This window comes from Leucopleurus acutus (genome assembly GCF_964270905.1).
Source record: "Leucopleurus acutus genome assembly, chromosome: 3".
Taxonomy (NCBI): domain Eukaryota; kingdom Metazoa; phylum Chordata; class Mammalia; order Artiodactyla; family Delphinidae; genus Leucopleurus; species Leucopleurus acutus.
In genome coordinates this window covers 128,617,776-128,640,087 of record NC_139145.1, presented here as the reverse complement: position 1 = coordinate 128,640,087, position 22,312 = coordinate 128,617,776, and the positions used below count along the sequence as shown (strand labels likewise).

Genomic DNA, 22,312 nt, shown 5'->3' with positions numbered 1-22,312 from the left:
TGTCATGTCCACAGCAGACTTTGTTTTCTCTGGGTTAAATGGCTCTTGATCCCTTTGGTCATTTTCATATGACTTGATTTCATGTCTCCTGCTCATCCTAATTGCAAATGTACTGCAAGGAATTAGAAACGAGCCACAATACTTTATATGTGATATTATTTTTTCTTGTTTATGAATCTTACATGTCTATTAAAGTAAATTAAGAGAGCACTGGCTTGGTATATTAGGCTTCTAGTTAACCACCAGATTTTGCCTCGTAGCTGTGAAGTTTACCTCCTTTTCCAATTGGTATTTTGGACTTGTGTCAGGAATGCGTTCTGCTGCAAGTAACAGAAAGCCTAAAGAGAGGCTTAAATAATTAGAGGTTTATTTTTCACACACATTAAGAAGACCAGAGGTACATATTGCTGGTATATTGTTAATTCAGTGGCCTAACAGTGTCATGCCCTATTATCATTGCCATTCTCTTGTCCTTTCTTGTGTGCTTGTCCCCCATGGCTGCAAGTCAAATGTCACCTCTGATACTGAAGTCAGGATGAAGGAAGAGAAAGAAAGACAGGTGCCAGTTGTCTCTGACCTCTTTAGAAATGCAAAAGTTTCCCCAGAGAAGTCCCTGTATGTTTCTACTTATGTGTTTCCAGAAGTGTGTCATCTTGACATTCTAAATTGCAAGGGATGTAGGGAAAGTGAGTATTTAGCTGGATACATTGATTCCCCAAGCAGAAATTGGGTTTCTCAAGAAGAAGGAAATGGAAATAGATATTGGGTAGACAAAGAACAGTGTCTGCCACAGGTCTTCAGAGTAGGATTTGACATTTTCACTTTCAATTAATTGAATTTGGCATATCATTTGTTCCAAGCTGTTAAAATAATTTAGATCCTATGTCTGTCATCCATGATATTTGTCATACCTCATAGCTTAGTGTCATATGCAAATATCACCACTGCCACTAATATCTTTATTAAAGATCTGGTGCTGAAGAAAACAGGGCTGAGAATGGAGCCCTCTGGCTCCTGATCTTTTATCATAAAAATGTGTAGATAAGCTTGGCATTTACAAGGTCCTCAATAAATATGTTGAATGAATAAAAGTTGTAATGACAAATACCTAGAAATTCGTTTTGAGATTGGTTTAATTGCCAAGCTATGTTACTGCCCTGAGCAACATGGGCTGTTGGTTTATGTTGAATCACTTCATTTCTTCTTCTTCTTTTTTTAATGAAATATTTCACAAATTTTTGTGTCATCCATGTATAGGACCATGCTAATCTTCTCCACATACAATAAAATTCTCCAATTTTATTGTATGTGCTGGTGAAGCAAGCACTGAGTCACTTCATTTCTGATAGCCTCATCAAAAGCATGCCACAAATTAGTATGGATATATTTCTTCCCTGTGTCATCACCTGGTAAGGAGCAGGTGAATGTCACCCCTGAGAATACATGTGTTAATACCTGTAACTTCCCTCTACCATAATAAATCCTTTTTTTCCTCTTGCATAAATGTTGAAACATGAAGACGTAGCAGATCTCTTGTTCATGATGTTCTATACTTTTATCTACATAAATGGTCACAAGTAGTACACTCAGGTAGGATGTAGACCACTTTTTGACTCTCTAGCCATAAAAAATTTTTGAATTGTCAACATCTAAAAATTGTATTTTCCCATAAAAATATGGATTTTTTCACTTCTCTTGAATAATTAGCATTTCTAGTTTCAATAGGCCCACATTCACACATGGCCTAAGTTAGCTGGAGCTGAGTAGTCATATGACATGGGCTGTTAGTTGTTCTCTTATATTTGTTTTCCTTTTTGTCAACAGTAATTGAGTTCCCACGTTTTAGCTGAGCACATGGCCACTTAAAGACCCAGCTTCCTTTTCAGTTAGGTCTGACCAGGAGTTCTGGCCAATAGGATGTTACTGAAAGTAGTGTGTGAAAGAAAGAACTGTCCTCAAAGGGAGGATGCCGTCTTCTTTGTTCTCCTTTTTCCTGTTGGGTGGAATGTGAATATAATGGCTAGAACAATTTTGTTGTATCTCAAGGGGGAAGATGCTGATAGAGGATGTGAGAGCAATAAGAAAGTACCTAGTTTCCTGATGATCTCAGAATCAGCATACTGCTGAGGACTGCCTTCCTGGACTTTTATCAGAAGAAATGAATTTATACTTTATTTAAGCTATGTTATTTGAGTTTTCAGGCAAATCTAATCCTAATTCATAAAAGCTACTGCCTTTAAGCAGGTATTCTCAGGTTTATCACAAATCCCACCACTATGTAAAAACTCCCTAATATTGACCAGGGGTTGCCATTTATCGTCATATCACACTTTTTCTCACCATTAAAAGTGGAAAAATGAAAAACTGACATAGTCATGTGTTTCAAAGGAAGTTGAAGAGCATATGTCATTGTGGAAGTAGAGACTATTTCTACATGACTAATACTGCACACCAACTACTAATGCACACTCTATTAAATATGACTTCAGAAGCTATTATGAAACCAACCACAGTAAGAAATATACCCAGAAAAGCAAAGACATGTTAATGACAAACTTAATGAATAACTTAATGGACTGAAAACAAGGATTGGAATTACAGCAATGATAATGGTGTAAAATGTATTAAGTAAAAAAAATGTTCTTGGCATTAAAACCTTTTGCCAGTGATGGGTTTATGAAAAGGTTGATTGCAGCAGAAATTGTGTCCTGAATAGAAACTAACATTTGCAAATATAAGTTTAACATCATGTAATATTTCTTACCATGCTGAAGCTGGAATGAAGGGATTTACAGTATGAAGCAGCATGAAAAGGTTAAATCATTTACAGTTTTTTCCCCTTCCAGCCAATGAGTGTACAGATATAAAAGATATAAATACCACCCAAGTAGCTAGAGTCATTTGTGGTGTCTGGAAGGCCTTAAGTGTTTGAATTGCTTTTGAACTTTGTGCCAGTAATAGGCATATCAGAACATTATTTTTGCATGTTGAGTGAAGTGGGTAAACAGGGCCGCAGGAGGTGCTTCAGCAAGTCAGAGCTAATACTGGACTTGTTTTTCAAAACTGAAGTCTATGCTGGCAATTTGCACAATTTATACAATAATATGTTTATTTCATAATTAAATAAGAATAAAATTTAATTTAGAAAAAGAGAACAGAAAATGAATATAGCAATGAATACTATGAAATGAATGTGCTACCGTGGTTTGAACCACAGGAGACACGCCAATGCTTTCCTTCCTTGGTGAATTGTATGCAAAGTAGATGTGGTGTGAGAATGAAGGGATTTTTTTTTTTTGGATGTTTCTAATAAATTGGTTTGTGTTATCTAAAGAAAGTGTCATCTGAACCCATCAGTGAAGATTTATTCAAAGATTGGGACTCCGGGTGACATTCACACTCTATTTCTCTACAAGTGTGTTCGCAATCAATTACACAAACCAATCATTCCTTTTATTCATCTAATTTCTAACCAAACCGTGCCTTTGGGAAACTCACTAGCCACAAAAAAATCTGGCTTTAATATGCAGAAATCATTTTCCAGAAATTTAAGTGATGATTACCCCTTGTGGAGCTAAGAACTGAATTCTAAGTTATTTGATTTTGAAATTTATAAAAATAAACTTAGATCATTTTGCCTTTTCTCAGCTAATATTGATCATGTGAATAAAGAGCTAAAAAATGGAAGTTAGTATACTAAAGCGTAGTTCCAAAAACTAACCAGGAGCTGAATTCTATAAATAACTCAGATATTTTAAAAATGCAAAAAAACCCCCAAAACCAAAAACCAAAAACCTGAGTGAGGAATTTATGTTTTGGAAAAACCGTATCTGTGAAAACCTTACATTATTAATTTGAATAAGATTAATATTGCTCACAGATGAAGAAAAAAGTCACATTTCTCTGGTTCAAGATAAAAAAATAATGAATTATAGAAGAAATGCATAACTAAAATATGTATTAGTATTTGAATTTATATCAAAATTTAATCTCTAATATCATATATTTATGTTACATGCTTATAGCAAAGTGCAATAAAAATAAATGATATAATTCTCATATTTGATACTCGTTACACCACCCCTTCACTCATTTACCATGTTCTCCTGGCCTTTGTAAGCATTTGAGATTGTGAGCCCTCGTCTTGCCTTTCTTGCATTCCTTCTGGATACAAAGATAGTCAGTGCCCTGAGCAGGTAAAATTTCCAAAAATATTTGTCATTTTTCCATGAAGGGGGTAGACAAGAAAAGAAAGCTCAGAACTTTAGAGCCAAAGGCAATGGAGAAATTCAGTGTAACCATAATATTAGCAGGTGGAAATGGGCTAGAGTTGGAGAAGACCACGTAAAGAAATCTGAACTCAAGGTTTCATAAAGATTCCCTAATTTTGTTTGGCTATTGAGATTCACATAGCAAGTCTCTGGTATAACAGCAGCACTCTAAAGGATTCAGGGAGGATCTACGATAGGTGTACAGACCAATAGCAACCTTAAGAATAGGACACTTTGCCACTGGGTGAGAAGAAAGACTACAAGATTAATGCAATACCCAAGTTGTTAACTAATATTTAATAACAAAATTTCATACATAGTAAATTTTAAAAATAGCATAATCAATTAAGCATTTTGTCATCTGCAAATTATGAGTGAAATTGTTCTGCACTTAAGTGCTTGGTAATGGTGGTGTTCACTAATAACTTACACATATATATGGCATCTTCTACTTGCCAAGCAGTGTTCTAAGTACTGAGGATACAGCAGTAACTAGAACAGACAAAACCCCTGCCCTCATAGAATACACATTCTAGAGGGAGAGAAGGATAAAATAAATAAACAGACCATGTCCTGAGGAGGTAAAATTTGAGAGAATTTGACAAGACCTCAGAACCCAATAATTATGAGATTTTAAGTAACAAGAGTTCTATTAGCTGAACAATTATTATATGTAAGAACTTTATTTCATTTATCTTTACAACTCTGTAAGGTGTATTTTATTCCCTTTCCACAAATGAAACTAGCTCAGGGAGGCTAACTTGCTAAATCAAGTGGTGGTTCCATAATAATTTGGATGGGAACTTTACAAGTTTCAGTTTAGGCAAAATACATGTTAATTCCATTAAAATTTGAGTGTTTATTCAGTATAAGATAATTCATGAGCCTTTTATAAAGACACTCTACCTTTGCCTTCAATAAACTTCAGTTAGCCTTGAATATAAACCTCTACTTATTTATGTATTTCACACAGTGAATACCATTTTAAAATGCTTTCTAAATATTACAATGTGTGATTTTGGAACAGGAATGAATTTGACAATTTTCTACTCCAGTTTTCTGTCCCTTCTTTTTTTTTTTTAACTAATGGAAAAAAAGAAAGTAAAAAAATAGTATTCAAATTTCATATGTTTACTTGGTAGTAAAACTAAGATGAAGACTCAGGTCTTCTGATTTCCAGTCTATTTTTTATTATTTATTTCTTTATGAAACCAGTACATTTTAAAAATAAACTTACCATTCCTTAATGTTCATAGTGATCATCACTGAGTTTGTGGTTTTTTTTTTTTTTTTTTGTGGTCCGCGGGCCTCTTACTGTTGTGGCCTCTCCCGTTGCGGAGCACAGGCTCCGGATATGCAGGCTCAGCGGCCATGGCTCACGGGCCCAGCCGCTCCGCAGCATGTGGGATCTTCCCGGACCAGGGTACGAACCCGTGTCCCCTGCATCGGCAGGCGGACTCTCAACCACTGCGCCACCAGGGAAGCCCACTGAGTTATTTTTAATACATTTTTTTCTACAGTACTGAAACTCAAATTTTTTCATACATAATATATAGAAAAAAATTAAAACCATACAATAAAAATAGTTAATAGCTCAATTCTTAAAGACCTATTAGGAGTACTATTTCCTCATTTTAGCACAATATTAACAGTACATTTATATAGATGATATACAGTTTCACAGGACAGTGGATAATGCTACTACACAGCTGAAGAGAAGCTGGAGAGTGGAGTGTGAGCCACCTGGGAAGTAGCAGCTCTCCTGTTCCTGCTGGTGTTTGAACAGGAATGGGTTAGCAGGCCCTAGTTTAGTACTGTTGCTAACTCTTGCTGTAATGATTAGATGAACAAAGGAGAAGTGGCTTGTGCCAATCACTCTTGTGCCACAGTCAGACAATCATTTGTTGCCTTCAAGAGCTGACCACCAGTGCCTAGGAAACAAAGTCACTGGTTAGGCCCAAGGCTACAGATTCTCTGCAATAACCACTGGACAGACTGTCAAGGCATAAAAAATAAGAGGAGCTTGAGGAATTTGGTATTAAACACTGACTTGTGTTTTTAGTGATAAAATAACAAACCAAGTTAAGATTGTGACATTTATTTAGTTCCAAGCCTAGGGAGAGCAAAGACTGGGAGAGCTGTATTAACCCACTAGTACAACGTTTATGAGTATCCTCATAAGGATAAAGAAGAGTGGTTTGTCAGGAGGATACAGGGCATTTGTAGATTCCTACACACAGAGAATTAGAGTGGTCACAACACAGTTGTTTGTCTTATTATTTCCCTTAGATTTTTTCTATTTTTTAATTGTCCAATTTTAAAAGCAGAAAAATAAAGAACTAGATGGCAGCAAAAGAACTATGCCTCCCGTATTTGAGGATGTTGCTGATATTCTAGTAAGACAGACAAGCTTGCCTTACCAGAAATGACTTGTAATAAATTCTAGGCACCAGGGTTTAGTACAATGACCAAGGCAGCACAGAAGGACTATACATATTTTTTGCAAAGAAAAGCCATATTCATGATTGAGCTTTGTTAGATATGTCCCCTAAATTTAATATTTTTTCCAGAGCTAAAACAGAAGAAACAACTCTGTTAGATTTAACCTTCAGATGTCTAGAACCTTCATCACAATACAAAGCAAAGTGATTATTTTCCTTTCCGTAATTAGCTTTCCCTGCTATACTTTTTGAAAGGAAAAATCTCAAGCATGCTAGGCTTTTTGCCAATTTCATTTCTGGCATGGTTTGACTGATTTTAAGTTTACTGTTCTAATGATACTCAAGAGTTTTAAAATTCAGGCTCAGTAAATAGGACCCGAATATAGAGAAAAATTTATGTTGGAAAAAAGGAAATTTATCAGTGTGTTTGTTTATAAAAATTATAACTTACAGAAATTCTTTTCTAATCTTCAGTAGTTAACCATTTTTATGGAAACAACCAAGTATTAGTATATGACAGAACAGTAATGAAGTATGAGTTAGAACTATGCAGCCATTAGGTTTAGTGACTTTTCTTTGAAAGATAATTGAGATGAGTTTGTTGAGACAAACTGGTTTTATTGTTGTTTCACTGAGACTTTAAATAACAGAGCTAAAGGTTTTTGTTTTCTAGTGTCTTACCAATAGCAGGCTCTCTATACCTTTGTGTCCTTTACTGAAGAGTCTGCATTTTGAGGTTATTTTTATCTGTTAATACAACATTTACAGTTTAAGGGTTTGTCTTCAGAGCTTTCTTTAAAGGTTTTTATCTAGTTTAAATGGGGCTTTTTAGTATAAACTGAAGAGAAAGCATGCTTCAGTTGAAGATATCTTTTTTTTTCTCTATTAAGGTATTTCCTCAATTAATTGTAAAGAAAAGACTTGGCAGGAAATATAAAAAGCTTATCTAAGATGCTGTTTTTGGACTTCTTGTTAAAACATAGATTTAGGGCTATGTCAATAAAACATGTGTGTTTATTCTTTCTATATATTTTTAAAAACTAGGCATTTCACAGGTGTACCATAAATGACTTTAAAACTGGGATCAATTTGAGGTGCAGTAAACAACTGGCATATGTGTCCTTTGAAATATGGCAGGATACAAGCACTTTATATGACTAAAAGACACATACTGCTAGCCAAGTCACCATGGAAGGAAAATCTATAAAATGTAAAAGGCAATGGAGAGAAATTGCAGGTGATTACTACCTTTGTAATAGGTTCATTGATATATACTGTCAGTAAGATTGGACAAATACCAATTGAATGAAACAATTAAAAAACAGTTTCAAGTAGAAGCCTCTATAGATCATTCCTATTTCTCCAAGTGTTTTAAAACAAAACAAAACAAAGGTGTAGGGTAGGGAGGAGAATAAAACAATAATTAAAGTCTCTCCTGATGATCACAGTCAGGCCTGAATTAGTGACCTCACAGGTCAAGTGCAAAATCTCGAAGTACAGAATAGAAACCACAAAACAAGTATTTACTGAGCACCTACTAAGTAGCAGGAACTGTTCTAGGATTAAAAAAAAAAAAGGTGAGCAGGAAGGATAAGATAAGACTATGAAGGACAGAGTAGACTTTACATGCAATTATTAGGTCATGCAGAGAAGGAAAAAAAAAAAGAGGAGAAGCAACAATTAAACAAATATTAGAAGAAAATATTCCTGAGCTGAGAGAAGGCTTGAGGCTTCAGATTGAAAGAGCTCACAAGAGGTCCAGGAAGTGAGGGGGGAGAGGTAGACTTATCAGACATCTGATAAAATTAAGGAACTCTAAGGATAAAAAGGAAAAAAAAAACCCTCATAGTTGACAAGCTTTTAGCTATAAAGAACGAGTTCCCCACAAAGGGGAAAAAAATCAAACTGGTTTTATTATAAAATCCTAGTCTGCAATAATAGAAGCTAGAAGACAATGGACGTAATAGTTACAGGCTAATGAAAGAAAAGGACTACAACCCAAGAATCCTACCCAGCAAAATTACCATTTCCTCTGCTAGAGGAAAAGATGATATTCAATAACTAAAGTGTATCACCCAAATACATTACCTAAGGAAGATATAGTGCAGTTCACAATCTTTACCACTGTACATGTGACCCTAAACAGGGGAATGGCTGGAAGCAAATGGTACATTCACAAGATGGAGTATTGTGAAGTTAATAAAAAGAATGACTTCGTGTTTGTAGCTGGGATTTCTTCTAAGACACGCAGACATGGAAATGAAGGATAGTTTATACTCAAATATCCCTAGAACCAGGAAGCATGGCACACCATGCCATGAAGAGCCACACGGGGAAGGACCAGGATCAGTCAGGAGGCAGAGAGGGAGAGGGTGCAGCATGGCCTAGAGTCTTTATTAACATTTTCTGTGGGAAGGAATGGGGGAGGCAGGGCAGGTACACTGAGTAAGTTTGGGATTGGATTTTTTTTTTTTTGGGGGGGGGGATTGGATATTTTGAATAATTTCAGTAGACTGGGCTACAAGGCTGGTTCCTAGCTGCCTGGTACCTGGCTCTGGAGTGGGTTAGGGCAGGGGGAATACTGGCTCACGTGTGAGAATTTGATAAAGGGGATGGTTGGGGGTGTGGACTCTGGATTGGTTGTCTTGTATACTAAAGGCATGCTTCCAGGGGGGTCCTTTGCTATCTCTGGGAATTAGTTCTGGAAGGGGCAGTGTCACCAGGATCGATCAAGGATCCAAATACCACAGTATCAAGGATACAGAAAATAAGAAAATGTAGTCAATACAATTGGCCCTGTGACGCTCTGGCATCATATTAAGGAATCCCTGGGGGTGATACTAGTGGAGACTTTTAGCGAGCAGGGCATAAGTTGCACTAACACTGTAGAAAACATTTTACTAAGAGAGTAGAAAGGAAGAACACAAGTAGAGATGTAAGGAGTCCTTGCAGGCCAGCCTATGACTAGATTTTCTATTTATATGGCATTAACCAAGAAATAGGAAATTCTTGGGGTCTCCAACAATATCTAAGTGGAGTTGGAAAGTGTGCTAAAGGTATGATATATCAAGATAGCAGGTCCAGCAGTTGTTCTGTTGGACAGTATGAAATAATACATTAGTAAAGTATATGTAAGATTAGTGGGATTGTGTGTACCAAGGAGAAAGAGTGGTTGTGGCGATCATGGTGGGAGGCACAAGGTGAGAGTAGGAAAATGCCTTGGGAACTAGGTGGTCCTCTCCCCAAAGTGCTGAGTGATTTGACTAATATGAGGCAAATGCCTCCAGGGAAAGCAATAATCTCTATTAATTTAGAACACAGATAGCAGTAACCTCTACTAGATTTCTCTTTAGGCACAGGTATGAGGGGTGTGCCTTTTGGCAAAGAACAAGGAGTAGGATCATGGGCTAGGCAGACAGTAGCTCAGAAATGTAATGGGATCCCTAATATCAAAGGAAGAAAAGCAAAAATGTCCTGTGTACAATTTGTGCCTTAGGAGAGGCAACCCATGTGTTGCTGGAAGTGAGGTTTTAGTGTCAGAGTGAAGTCATCTCCAATGATGGGCACTTGGAGTAGGAGAGGCCCTCTGAGATACGGGGCTGGGGTATCCTTTCCCAGAGGGTATCCACTCGAGGTGATGTGGGGTCTCACATTTACCATGTTTGGGTCTTCAGACTGTAAATTAATGAAAGTCTACAGACCAATAGCAATAAGACCAACAGTCAACAGGAAGATAAGCAGCTGCACTGAGAGGGCTTTTGTTTTTGGTGGAAGTTTCAGCTCAAATGGGTCCTCTATCAGGTAAACAGCTGTCTAGTATATGGACAATTTGGTTAATGCGCCCCTTGATCTGGCCTCCAGCCCTTCTGGGATGAAGGAATGATAAAACACTTATAAAGATATGGGAAGACATTATAAAAAGGGTCTCATTTACAAGGAGTCTTTACATACACGGAGGCAATGCACATCCCCTTTAAATATAAGGGGGAAAGAAAACTTTTAAAAGTTGGTGTGAGGTGTAAACTGGCCAAGGGGCCTTGAATTAAGAGAGATTAAGGCCTAGAGCAAGATAGAGACCCATTTAGGGGTCCATTTACCTGAGTGGAATTTGAAAAAGAGCCCTGTGAGACCATTATGTCTCTTAATTAAACTGGCTATCTGATACCTACAAGGGATGTGAAAGTTCTATTGAATACCTTTTCCAAGAGATTAGCATTGTGTATTTTTAGAAGAAAAATGTATATCTTAGTTATTAACAATAACATCTGTAACTCTAAAAGTAGTATGGCGTGCAATTGGAAAGGCCTTGTATTGTGGCCTAAATATATATGGAGATGTGTGATTTTGACTTATATTTTGGACATCTGTGAGGCAAGAGAGTCCCAGTTTTGTTAGTTTTTTTCTCCCTTAAAGGGACAATTTTAGGCAATGACCCAACAGTTTATAATAAATGTGAAATGAGGCTACTTGTTGGCCAGGGCATCCAGAAGTTTGGTTGAGTGTGTTGTTTCTTGCGTCCCATCCGTTATTAGGGACATCCCTGGCTAAGAGATGGAAAACAGCAACATTTCATTGAGCTCCATCATGTATGATGGTTAGCAGTGCCATTTGCATAGTCTATGTACTCCCACTGCTGTTCATTCAGTTAATCCCAAGTGGATTCTGAGCAGCCAAGTGATCTGGGGGAGGAATGACATCCTCCAGCACCATGGCACTTAACAAGGGACTGAGGACAGGGGAAGCCACCTCCTCCTGCAGGTGGAATATGCCAGAGAGCTCAGGTTCGGCTCCATCCTGTCTAAAGAGGCCTTGGTAGCTGTGCTGAGTTTCTGGTGTATTGTTTCTATGACCCAACGCTTAACAAGCAGTTGGGTATGAAAGGTCACAGGCTCAGAGTATGTGAGAGCCTCTATTTTCCAGAGAGCTCAGCATGTATTTTATTTGTTGTTTTAATGGAGTATAGTATGAGGCTGAGAGGGCAGTTTCTTGCATCGTAAGCCCTTGGACAACTTATGGCCATCCTACGTGGTCTAGAGATTCCAGGAGGTATGACAAGAGGTTGCCAAAATTTCCTTGGTGAAAGAGTCCTTCAGGGCACTAACGGGAGTACCTACTGATTTTAATTTGGAAGTAAAATTTGTAAATAAAGAATATGTTGCCTTCAGAACCCCCAAAGTACTAAAACATGTTGGACCTGTATACCTTAAATGTATATCAAATGAGTCTCCTTGGAGGAGGATGTCATCAATGTAACATCACACCTGTGCTCCTGGAAAAATGTGGATGCAGTTGAGACCTTGTCTGCCTAGATTGTGATGGCAAAGCTGCTGAGGTACCCAATAGATAGTCTGGAAAAGGTGTATTGTGTCTCTTTGAAGTGAAGGCGAACAGCAGCTAGAGGCTGGTGAAATAGGCACTGAACAGAACATGTTAGCCAAGTGTACAGGGGCAAAATATTTACAGGTTGTTGACTGAATAGAATCAGTAATTTCAATAATATTGGATATTCAAAACTACAATGAGGTACCATCTCACACTGGTCAGAATGACCATTATTAAAAAGTCTACAAATAATAAATGCTGGAGAGGGTGTGGAGAAAAGGGTCTCACACTGTTGGTGGGAATGTAAACTGGTGCAGTCACTATGGAAAACAGTATGAAGGTTCCTCAAAAAACTAAAAATAGAGTTGCCATATCATCCAGCAATCCCACTCCTGGGCATATACCCAGACAAAACTATAATTCGAAAAGATACATGCACCCCTATGTTCATAGCAGCACTATTTACCTAAATGTCCATCTACAGATAAATGGATAAAGAAGATGTGGGATAAATAAATAAATAAATATATATCCACACAATTAAAAAGAATGAAATAATGCCATTTGCAGCAACATGGATGGACCTAGAGATTATCATACTAAGCAAAGTAAGTCAGAAAGAGATAGGCAAATACCATATGATATCACTCATATGTGAAATCTAAAATACAACACAAATGAACATATCTACAAAATAGAAACAGACTCACAGACATAGAGAACAGACTTGTGGTTGCCCAGGGGGAGGGGGGTGGGGGAGGGAAGTATTGGGAATTTGGGATTAGCAGATGCAAACTATTATATATATAGGATGGATAAAATATAGGTCCTACTGTATAGCACAGGGAACTATATTCAATATACTGTGATAAACCACAATGAAAAAGAATATGAAAAAGAATATATATATGTATAACTGAGTCACTTTGCTGTACAGCAGAAATTAACACAACATTGTAAATCAATTATACTTTAATAAAATTTAAAAGAAATAACATTGGATATTGAGTATGGGGGCCCCAATGGATGGGACCACATCATTAACGTTGTAGTAATCCATCATAAGGTGGCATTTTAATCTTATTGCTATATAAATTCTTTAATATATTCATTTAGTATATAAATTTTGGATTTACAATTACATCAAATTATAAAACTTTGCTTTAATATTATATTTATGTATATATTATTCAATTACCTTTTATTTTCTGTTTTTTAAATCATGAAGTAATCTACAATTAGCATTATGTTTGCTAGATTGGTGTTTGCTTAGTACCTAAGATTTAAAGTTCCTGTTTTTTTCTCCCCTTGAGCTTGTATCCACCTAAAGTGGCAGTCAATTTTTCTGTTCTCTTCCTGTTTCAGGCTTTTGCACCCTGAAGGTGCAGTCTTTACTTTCTTTTTCTGGCTAATAAGAGGAAAAAAGGGAGGCTGAAGGGGCCAGGTGCTTCTGGACAACTTACCCCCGGGATTGCCCCTGTCCATGGAATCATCAGTCCCTTCCTCACATTGCCACCTTTTTTTTAAAACTTACAGAATGGCTTGTACCTCTAGATGACTAAAACTTTTCCTTTTTTTTTTCTGTTGGGTGTTTACCTGATAAGCTCCTATTGGTCGCTAGTGGCCTCTCTGTAAGCGGCGCCCCCCCTTCTCTAGGGTGTCCTAATCAACCTTAGAGGGGCTAGGGTCTACATCGAGGAAAGCAACGGTGGCATCAACTTCACCTTTTACATTTTTTGTTTTGAGCATGAGACTCTTTGCATGTTGATAAGCAGCAGCTCTTATGAGGGCCCATATGCATGGACCAGGGCTTTGTATGTTTAAAATTAATCGGATCAACTCTTCAGGTCTTGGCGGGGGACATGCTGGAACCTGGTGCTCCTTTCCCCTCCACTCCTTCTTCATTAAACACTGAGCCATGGTCTCCAGGGATGGGACCTCTTATACCCTACTAGTGTGGGGAACGGATTGCTTGCGACAGCAGGAAGCAGACATAGCAGAGAAGCTTGTGACCTGAACAGTGCTTGTGGGGAGCAGTGCTCAGTGCAGCCATCTCCGACTACTTTGAGGAACAGGCTGAGATGTGACTCAGAAAAGCTCAGAGGGGAAAAGGAAAATGCTTTATGGATGCCTACAGGAACGTGTAACGTCGCAGGTGTAACTGATAAGGCCTCACTGGTTAACGTGTAACTGATCAGTTAACGTGTAACTGATCAGTTAACAGTTAACAGTATCAGTTAACGTGTAACTGATAAGGCCTCACTGGTTGTTGGCGCTGCCCAGTCAGTGGATTAGACTCATCCCATGGCTCTAGGAGGGTAGTCATTCCACATCCCCAGCAGATGGACCTTTTCGAAATGTACCAGTTACCTATGTGTATTTGAAGTTTGGAGAAAGACTCCTTTTTTCTTAAAATTAAAAAAAAATTCCAATTTCTATAGCATTCTCAAAGATTGTTAAGAATCCTCACCAAGTGAGAAAAAGTGAGAGTAAAATGGTCAGGGCTTAAGAAGATCAACTATAAAGTAAACGTATGGAAAACGTTTGGCCAGAAAGGTCTGATATGAGGCCTAACACACACTTAAAAACTCAACAACTGGATACTTGGTATTCAAGCTCACAAAAACCTCTTTAACTAGCCTCCTATTGATAGAATCAGAAAGAAAGGGAATATAAGATTAGGTTCATGATAATCACTTGTGGGTTATGACACAAGAAGAGTGGAAAATAAAATAGAAATTTTATGACATTTCATGTTTAAGCCAAATTCCCTGCCAGGATATTTTCTGCTTTGATGAATGAAGTAGGACTTGGTCACATCTTAAACAGATTCATAGAAGAGTAGTTTAAGCTGCCATCTGATGCATTAAAATAAAGGAAACATGGTATTTTCCTTAAGTTAAATACCTCCTGTGATGCACTTTTTAGATTGTGGAAGGCAATGAGTTCAAGAAAATTTAACATAAAGCTAGACAAACGTTAAGTAAATGAAATCATTGCAAAAACGGAATACATAAATAATAATAAACAAATTTTGATGTTAACTTCTCAACTATACTTTTTGATATAGTCCTCAGTAAAATCATTCTTGAAAGTGAAAATGAGCAAGGTGATGGTACAACCAGCAGAAGAAAGTCAGTGCTGATAACCTCTATGTGCTCATCCTCTAAGACTGCATCTTATTGTTCACACAATCTGCTCAAGTTCCCACAAAGGGGCTACCATGACCTGTCTCCTTCTACTATAGCTATACGGGCTGCGGCAGACAACAGCAACTGGGATCAAGGAGACATGTTCTGATTAAATAAACTATATGGAACTCTGTTGCAGGATTTCATGCAACTATTAACTTCATTTTAAAATAAAAGGGAAAAAACCACCCAAATTCAGGGCTAATTTAGCTGTCACTGGACAGTTAAAAAAATAAAACAGTCCTGTTTTAAAAGTTTCATCAATAGAGACAAAAAGGTACTAAGAATGATAGTCATCCTTCCTCATCACTGCTGCTCCAGGCATCTTCAAATGCTGGATTTAACTGTGCTCTGGTTGAAGTCTAAAAAAAAGGGGCAAAAAAGAAAGACTCAATTATTCTACCTCATAATTTTAGGCTCACAATATAGTTATGAAATATATCAGATAAAAAGCAACTAGATTATTTTTGAAGAAACTATATAATTGTTAATTTCAAACCAAAAGTTAACAAAAGAAACACCCCGCATACAATATAAAATAATGTAATTCATTTTAAATAGACATATCAGACTTTATCTAAATTATCTGTTTCCTTCAAAGTAGTTACCTCATACACACACACAGACACGCACAGACACACAGACACAGAGACACACACACGCTGCTGCTGCTATTACTTAAGGCCTTTTTACACCTCTTTGGAGTTACCTGGAGAAGAGGGCACATTAATATCCATGTGGCTAAGCCTGGACTCAGGTCTACAGTCTGACTTGAGAGCCCAAATTATTAATGTGAGCAACTTTTTACTGCTTGGATGGACCTGATTTTTATAAATAAGCAAATATCCACATGTGGGGAATAAGGTGTTCATCAAACAGAGTAATATCATTTTTTGTATTAAGTGGCGAGGTTTATTTATGTATGTATGTATGTATGTATGTATGTAGCTAGGAAAGCAGTTGAAAAAGACAGGTAAAATGTATTGGAAACGGTAACATTTTGTCATTAGCACATAGGTTTCCCTGGGAGATTTCTGTGAAAGAGAACATGCATTAGATGGTATTTATCTAAAATAACAAAACATCACAGTACTCCCACAACTTTAAAGCTGTACCTAATAAACGTAATCAGCAACAGAGGAATTTTAATTACCTGTGGTATTTCAAATCAATTCACTTGTCTGGGGAAATTTTTTGAATGGCTAACCTTCTTATTCTTTGGCAAATGATTAAAGGACTTTAAAATGATCTCTTTTTTGAGTATCTGGGCATTATGAGCCACGTGTGCTTCCTACTCTGCAGTTTTTATGTCTGCTGCCAGTTTGTTCAGACTCCAAATCCAATAATGTATTAGTTCTTAGATTATTCTTAAATTATCTTAGATATATTACCTTTTACAACATATAGCAATATTTTATGTTAAGGGTAGCCCCTACTGTATGTCTGAGAATGTTCATTTCCTTTTGATGAACATGATGATTTAGACTCTTGAAATTCAAACAATGATAACAGTAGAAAAAGTGGGTGTTTGCAGTAAATTCCCCAAGTATCAGCCAGGACAGTCAGAAAACAATATGTGAATTTAGGTATTCTTTACAGTTGTTAAAGCTTAGATCTGAGTCCATTACTTAATCTAATGGTTGTATTGTCACCATTACTAAACCTAATATTGGCTATTGTCACTTAGCTGCACAAACAAAATTCCATTATACCTGGTGTCCAGATCCAAAACTATTACCAAACCTCAGCAAACTATTCACTTATTTCTAGTAGCAGTCCACTGATTTGCAAGAGTAGCATACTGAAGACTGTTCATTTATTCTTTCATCCAAGTGTCTACTGAATTGCCTACCTTTCTGGGTTTATAATTTAACTACCAAGTTAGGTTATTTAGTGACAGTTTATTTAAAGATGTATTATCCTTAGGGGTTAGGTGATTATTCTTCCCTACTCTAGCTCTAAAAGCCTTTAACTCTGCCTTAGATATCTACCCCAAAATGTCCCTGGGTAGATGAACCACACAAAGGCCATGCCTTCTAATTTCACTATGGAAGCCAAATATGTAACCTATTAAACATTTAAATTTCATTTTAAAAATCAACAGAGAAGCAAAATTATATTTTAATGTAAATTATTGTTGCTATGGTAAGCAAACAAAAATAAGTGAAAATTGGAAAGGCAGTTGCATATAAATTTTACAGTTTATAGCAGTAAAGGATAACAATATGAATATATTACAGTATTATTAGAAGTACATTTTATTGTTAAAAACACAAATAAAACATCTTACTTGTAATTGAAAGCTTCAGTAAAAATATTATATATGATGTGGTACACATATACTGTTTGAGACCTACTGATCAAGTTAACTACCATCTATTACTTCAGTTTTCTTTACATCATCTCCTCCTAGTGGACATTCTTTCTATGCTTGAACATATCCATCCAGCCTGCCTGTTCTACTGACAGATAGTTGTGAATGTTATGGAGACAGGGAAGCATGAGTTTAAAGGGGATATAGTTCAGGTCCATGTAACGGGAAGGAAGAACAAAACCAAACTGGACCATCTTCCATACATGCACCTTGATAAATTCTAAATTTCTTACTGGTAATTAGTGGAAAATCTTTATAGGTAGAATATAGGGTTGTCTCAATATAGCAAGTGATTATACATCTACACAAGTGGTAAATAAAACAGCTACATATTGTGTAACTGTCAAAATAAAGTAAGATTCTTGATGAGAGGTCAGATTTAAACTGTAATATAGCCACCCTAGAGATCTCAGCCAGGAAAAAGTGAGTAGGAGTTACATAGGCTTGCTTTGATTGTGACCAAATGTTAGGAAGAGGGGGCAAAAGGAAGGTAGATTCCTCAGAATATAACAAAGCAGCCTGCCAATTAAATAACAGGATTTATGCTTAAAGACCATAAAACCTGCCCCTATTGCCCAATGCCCTTCAATTTCTTATGGTAGAACTAAGTTCCTCTTCTATCTTGGATATCAGAAGAAAACAGCCCTAAGGGATTGTATCTTGGTTGATGGAGAAGTAAATCTCATCTCAAGGGTGGATTTGAAAGGAAACCTAAGAACAATTTTGCTTTGATGATTCTGATGTTTGAAGATATCATAAACTTGTCTCAGATCACTAATGAATGGCAGAACTGGGATTCGAACCCAGTTACCAGTATTACTATTATTTAGTTTACCTGAAACTACAGACAAAGTGTGTGTGTGAGTATGTACATGTGTATGCTTTGTTTTGTGTTAAGTTGCCTCTCTGGGGAACTGCAGCAGTCCTTCATTTGATAGGTGAGATGAAAATACTTTTAAATATGAGTTAAATAGTAAATATACATGTAGGGAACAGGGTTTAGTGTAGACAGACTTCTCTATTGGGATCTGCATCGTGATCATATTCATGTTCTACCTACATTCACAGAAATCTTTCAAACTAAAATTTTGTGGAAATAATCTTAGCACTTACCATTTTATATTAATTTGAGAATGGTGCCTATCTTAAAGAATATATACAGTGCATTTTAAAAGGTAAGGTTTCATAGCTCTAAAGCTTAACTATAAAGCTAACCTATTTTTTGTGCACCTCTGTTTGATTTCTACTTGTTCAGATTAACTTCCCATATACAAAAATTCTTCTAGATGGGGAGTTCAAACTATCACTGTAACTATATAATGAGGAAATAAACCATCAGAGTCACATACTCTCTTTATAAAATAAGCAATTTAGTTTTCTTCTAAATAATATCCTTTTTTCATACATAAGTCAAAGATGATTTTTTTTTTTTTTTTTTTTTTTTGGCGCTGGCCTCTCACTGTTGTGGCCTCTCCCGTTGCGGAGCACAGGCTCCGGATGCGCAGGCTCAGTGGCCATGGCTCACGGGCCTAGCCGCTCTGTGGCATGTGGGATCTTCCCAGACCGGGGCACGAACCCGTGTCCCCTGCATTGGCAGGCGGACTCTCAACCACTGCGCACCAGGGAAGCCCAAAGATGATTTATTTCTAGCTTTTTTTTTTTATAGTTTTCATTTGGTGAATGATTGTTAAACTTTCTAACATGGCCTATAGTATTATGAGTTGGATTTAATGTATATAGTAATTCCCAAACAGCAGGACACAGTAATTAAATAATAATGCAAAATCAATGGCTGAACCAAATTATTTGAACATATTAAGCTTTGTACAAAAAAAATTCAGTATTTAAAGCAGGTGTACACTAAAACTAATCAAAGCCATAATAAATCAAATTAGACACATGATGAAATCTGGAAGATTTCACCTTTAGATAGCTTGACAAAAAAGTAAAAAAATTCAGAGGCTACTACCTAAGACCAGAAATCATGTCTTATTTATCTTTGTTTCCCCACCACATTTTTCAGGTTCTTTATTCACACTGTCATATTTGTACCAGTTTATGCTCTGAGATAGGCACTAACAGACTGCTGGTAGAAGTGTAAACTGATAAATTTGACAGTGTGAATAAAGAACCTTAAACATGTCATACATGATAACTCAAGAGGTAACACTACTTCTAGGAATCTAACCAAAGAAGTAATCAGAAATGCAAATAATTTATGAACAGATATTTACCTTGATGTGTTTATAATGATCAAAAGAAATGTCTTCCAATAGGAAAATATTTGAGTAAATTATGGTAAATAAATGACAGAATGCTATATTATTAAAAACAATATTTACAAATACTTATTAATGACATGGAAAAAGTCTTAAGCAGGATGCTAAGCTGTATGTTCAAGCATAATATTAACCATGCTAAAAAGTATGCACAGGAAAAAACAAGAATGAATTAAATCAAAATGTTAATAGTAATTAATAAACTTCAGAAATTTATGTTCTTCTCTTAATATTTTTTTGAATTTTCCAAATATATTATAGAGGCAAATTATTTTTACAATCACGAAATAGCAAGAAATGCTTTAAAAGTTTCTCTCATATAAAGTAAATTAATAAAAACTTTTTTTATGATTTAGAAGTCACTGTTCAATTTGTATAAATAATATTTACCTCCTCATCATCAGGAACTGATTCATGTAAGGATGGTATCCAAGCAAGAATATTGCAGTCTCTGCTACCGCTATAAAGTTCCTATAACACAAAGCAAAGATGTAATTGTAGGTCACTTTAAAGCTGGTGCCAATCTGAAATAAATGACATCAATTTTTAAATGATTATTTCTTAGGTTAGATTAATTAAGATTAATTCTATTTCTACTCCCCAAAGAAACTGGGCTGATGTTTTTTTCTGTTTGTTTAAGATGTAGTAAAGACTTGTTTTGTATTTAAAAATAGTATTATGATATGTTAACATGTTGCTAACATGTTAAAATTCACAAAAACAATCACTGTAATTTTTTTTTTTTAATCACTGTAATTTTTAATCAATCATAGTATCCTTTTTTTTTTTTTTTTTTTTTTTTTCAGTACGCGGGGCTTCTCTGTGCTGTGGCCTCTCCCATTGCGGAGCACAGGCTCCGGACGTGTAGGCTCAGCGGCCATGGCTCACGGGCCCAGCCGCTCCGCGGCATGTGGGATCTCCGCGGACCGGGGCACGAACCCGCCTCCCCTGCATCGGCAGGCGGACTCTCAACCACTGCGCCACCAGGGAAGCCCCATAGTATCCATTTATTTCAAGTGTCAGAGAATGAGAAAAAAATGGAAGAAATAAATTTCGTCCTTTTCTGTCAATAACTGAGCTTTAATAAAGACTTCAATGAAGAAACCATACGAGTTTCTAGCTAAAATAGACCAAAAGTTCAAAAAAAGAACTCAACTAAAGAGCATTAAGACATATATGCCATGCTTGCTGAGAAGCTTATTTTATAAGCAGCTTGGGCTGATGCACAGTCAGTGTCAATGTCTTTATGGATATGCTGCCTGCACATGCTGAACAATGTTCATTCACCTCCCCACAAAACTTCAGAAAGATGTTATATTGGCTAGTACTGAAAATATTCCTATGCGGCAGTGAAATAGATACGCTCCCATACAGAGGGTATAAATTGCTATAATCTTTTCAGAGAATGAAATCTCAACATGTGCCAGAAGTTTCTGTATGCATTTCTAGGAAGTCATGCCAAAGACACACATGAAATTCAAGGATATTATCATCTATATTTATAATAACAAAAATAATAATAATTTTCCAAAAATTATTGTCCAGGGTAATGATTTCTAAATTTATGCTGCATTAATATGATGTGATATTACATAATCACTAAATTTATTTTTGAAGAATATTTAATGACAGTGGAAAATATTCATATTGTCAAGAGAAAGGAGCAGGATGTAAACCAAATAGTCATAGTGTGAAAAGAAAAAAACAGGATGTAAAATACTAGGTCAATTTTTTAAAAAGCTACTAAGCAAAGAGGAAAGGCTAAAAAGAAAAAACAGCAAAATGTTAAGTGGTTATAAACCTCTGACTGACTAAATGTTTATTTTTCTCGCAAATATATTTCTAACACAAATATTTCTAACACTATAACTTTTTTTTCCTGTTCTCGTATGAAATTATTTAGTTTTACTGTTACTCATCTCAAAAGCTATTTGAGGCATGGTACAATTAGTATTTTTCTAAAAAAAATATGTAAAGGTTCTGGGTAAAGGGAAAATAAGATTATGAAGTGATTTATAGGAAATATAAAGAGAATTAAGTAAATTACATTTAGTTACACATGATCAGATTTCCTAAATGGAACAAAATTCTACAGACTGCACTGTTAAATCTAGAATGTATGGTTACACTAACTATGGATGATGCAAAGATATTTTCATATGCTCAGTGCCCTAGAGCAATTTAGTTTCCTGAGACGATATATATCCAAGATACACTAAGGTCAGATAACCTTGTCTTATGTTTCCTCATGATTAAATTCAGGTGATATATCTTTGCCAGGAATATCACACACTTTGATAATTTGATTAAGCTGATGTATGCCAGTCTTCTTCAAGGTAAAATTACTCATTTTACCTTTGTAATTAATATTTTGTAGGGTGCTACCTTGAGATTATGTAAATTCCTCATCAGACTTTCAATTTATTACTTACTA

At 36.2% G+C, this 22,312-nt stretch overlaps 1 protein-coding gene across 2 annotated transcripts in view; it reads right to left on the bottom strand.

The window, feature by feature from the left end:
- Positions 1-15,497: 15,497 nt before the first annotated feature.
- The window catches only part of ERCC8 (ERCC excision repair 8, CSA ubiquitin ligase complex subunit), a 58,376-nt gene continuing 51,561 nt past the window's right edge, over positions 15,498-22,312 (bottom strand). For both annotated transcript variants that reach the window (XM_082837014.1, XM_082837015.1), the window contains 2 exons: positions 20,269-20,349; positions 15,498-15,587 (listed from right to left, as the gene is read on the bottom strand). In XM_082837014.1, coding sequence (XP_082693140.1) covers positions 15,519-15,587; positions 20,269-20,349 — 150 coding nt within the window. In that variant the 3' untranslated portion in view covers positions 15,498-15,518. The remainder of the gene's footprint in view (positions 15,588-20,268; positions 20,350-22,312) is intronic.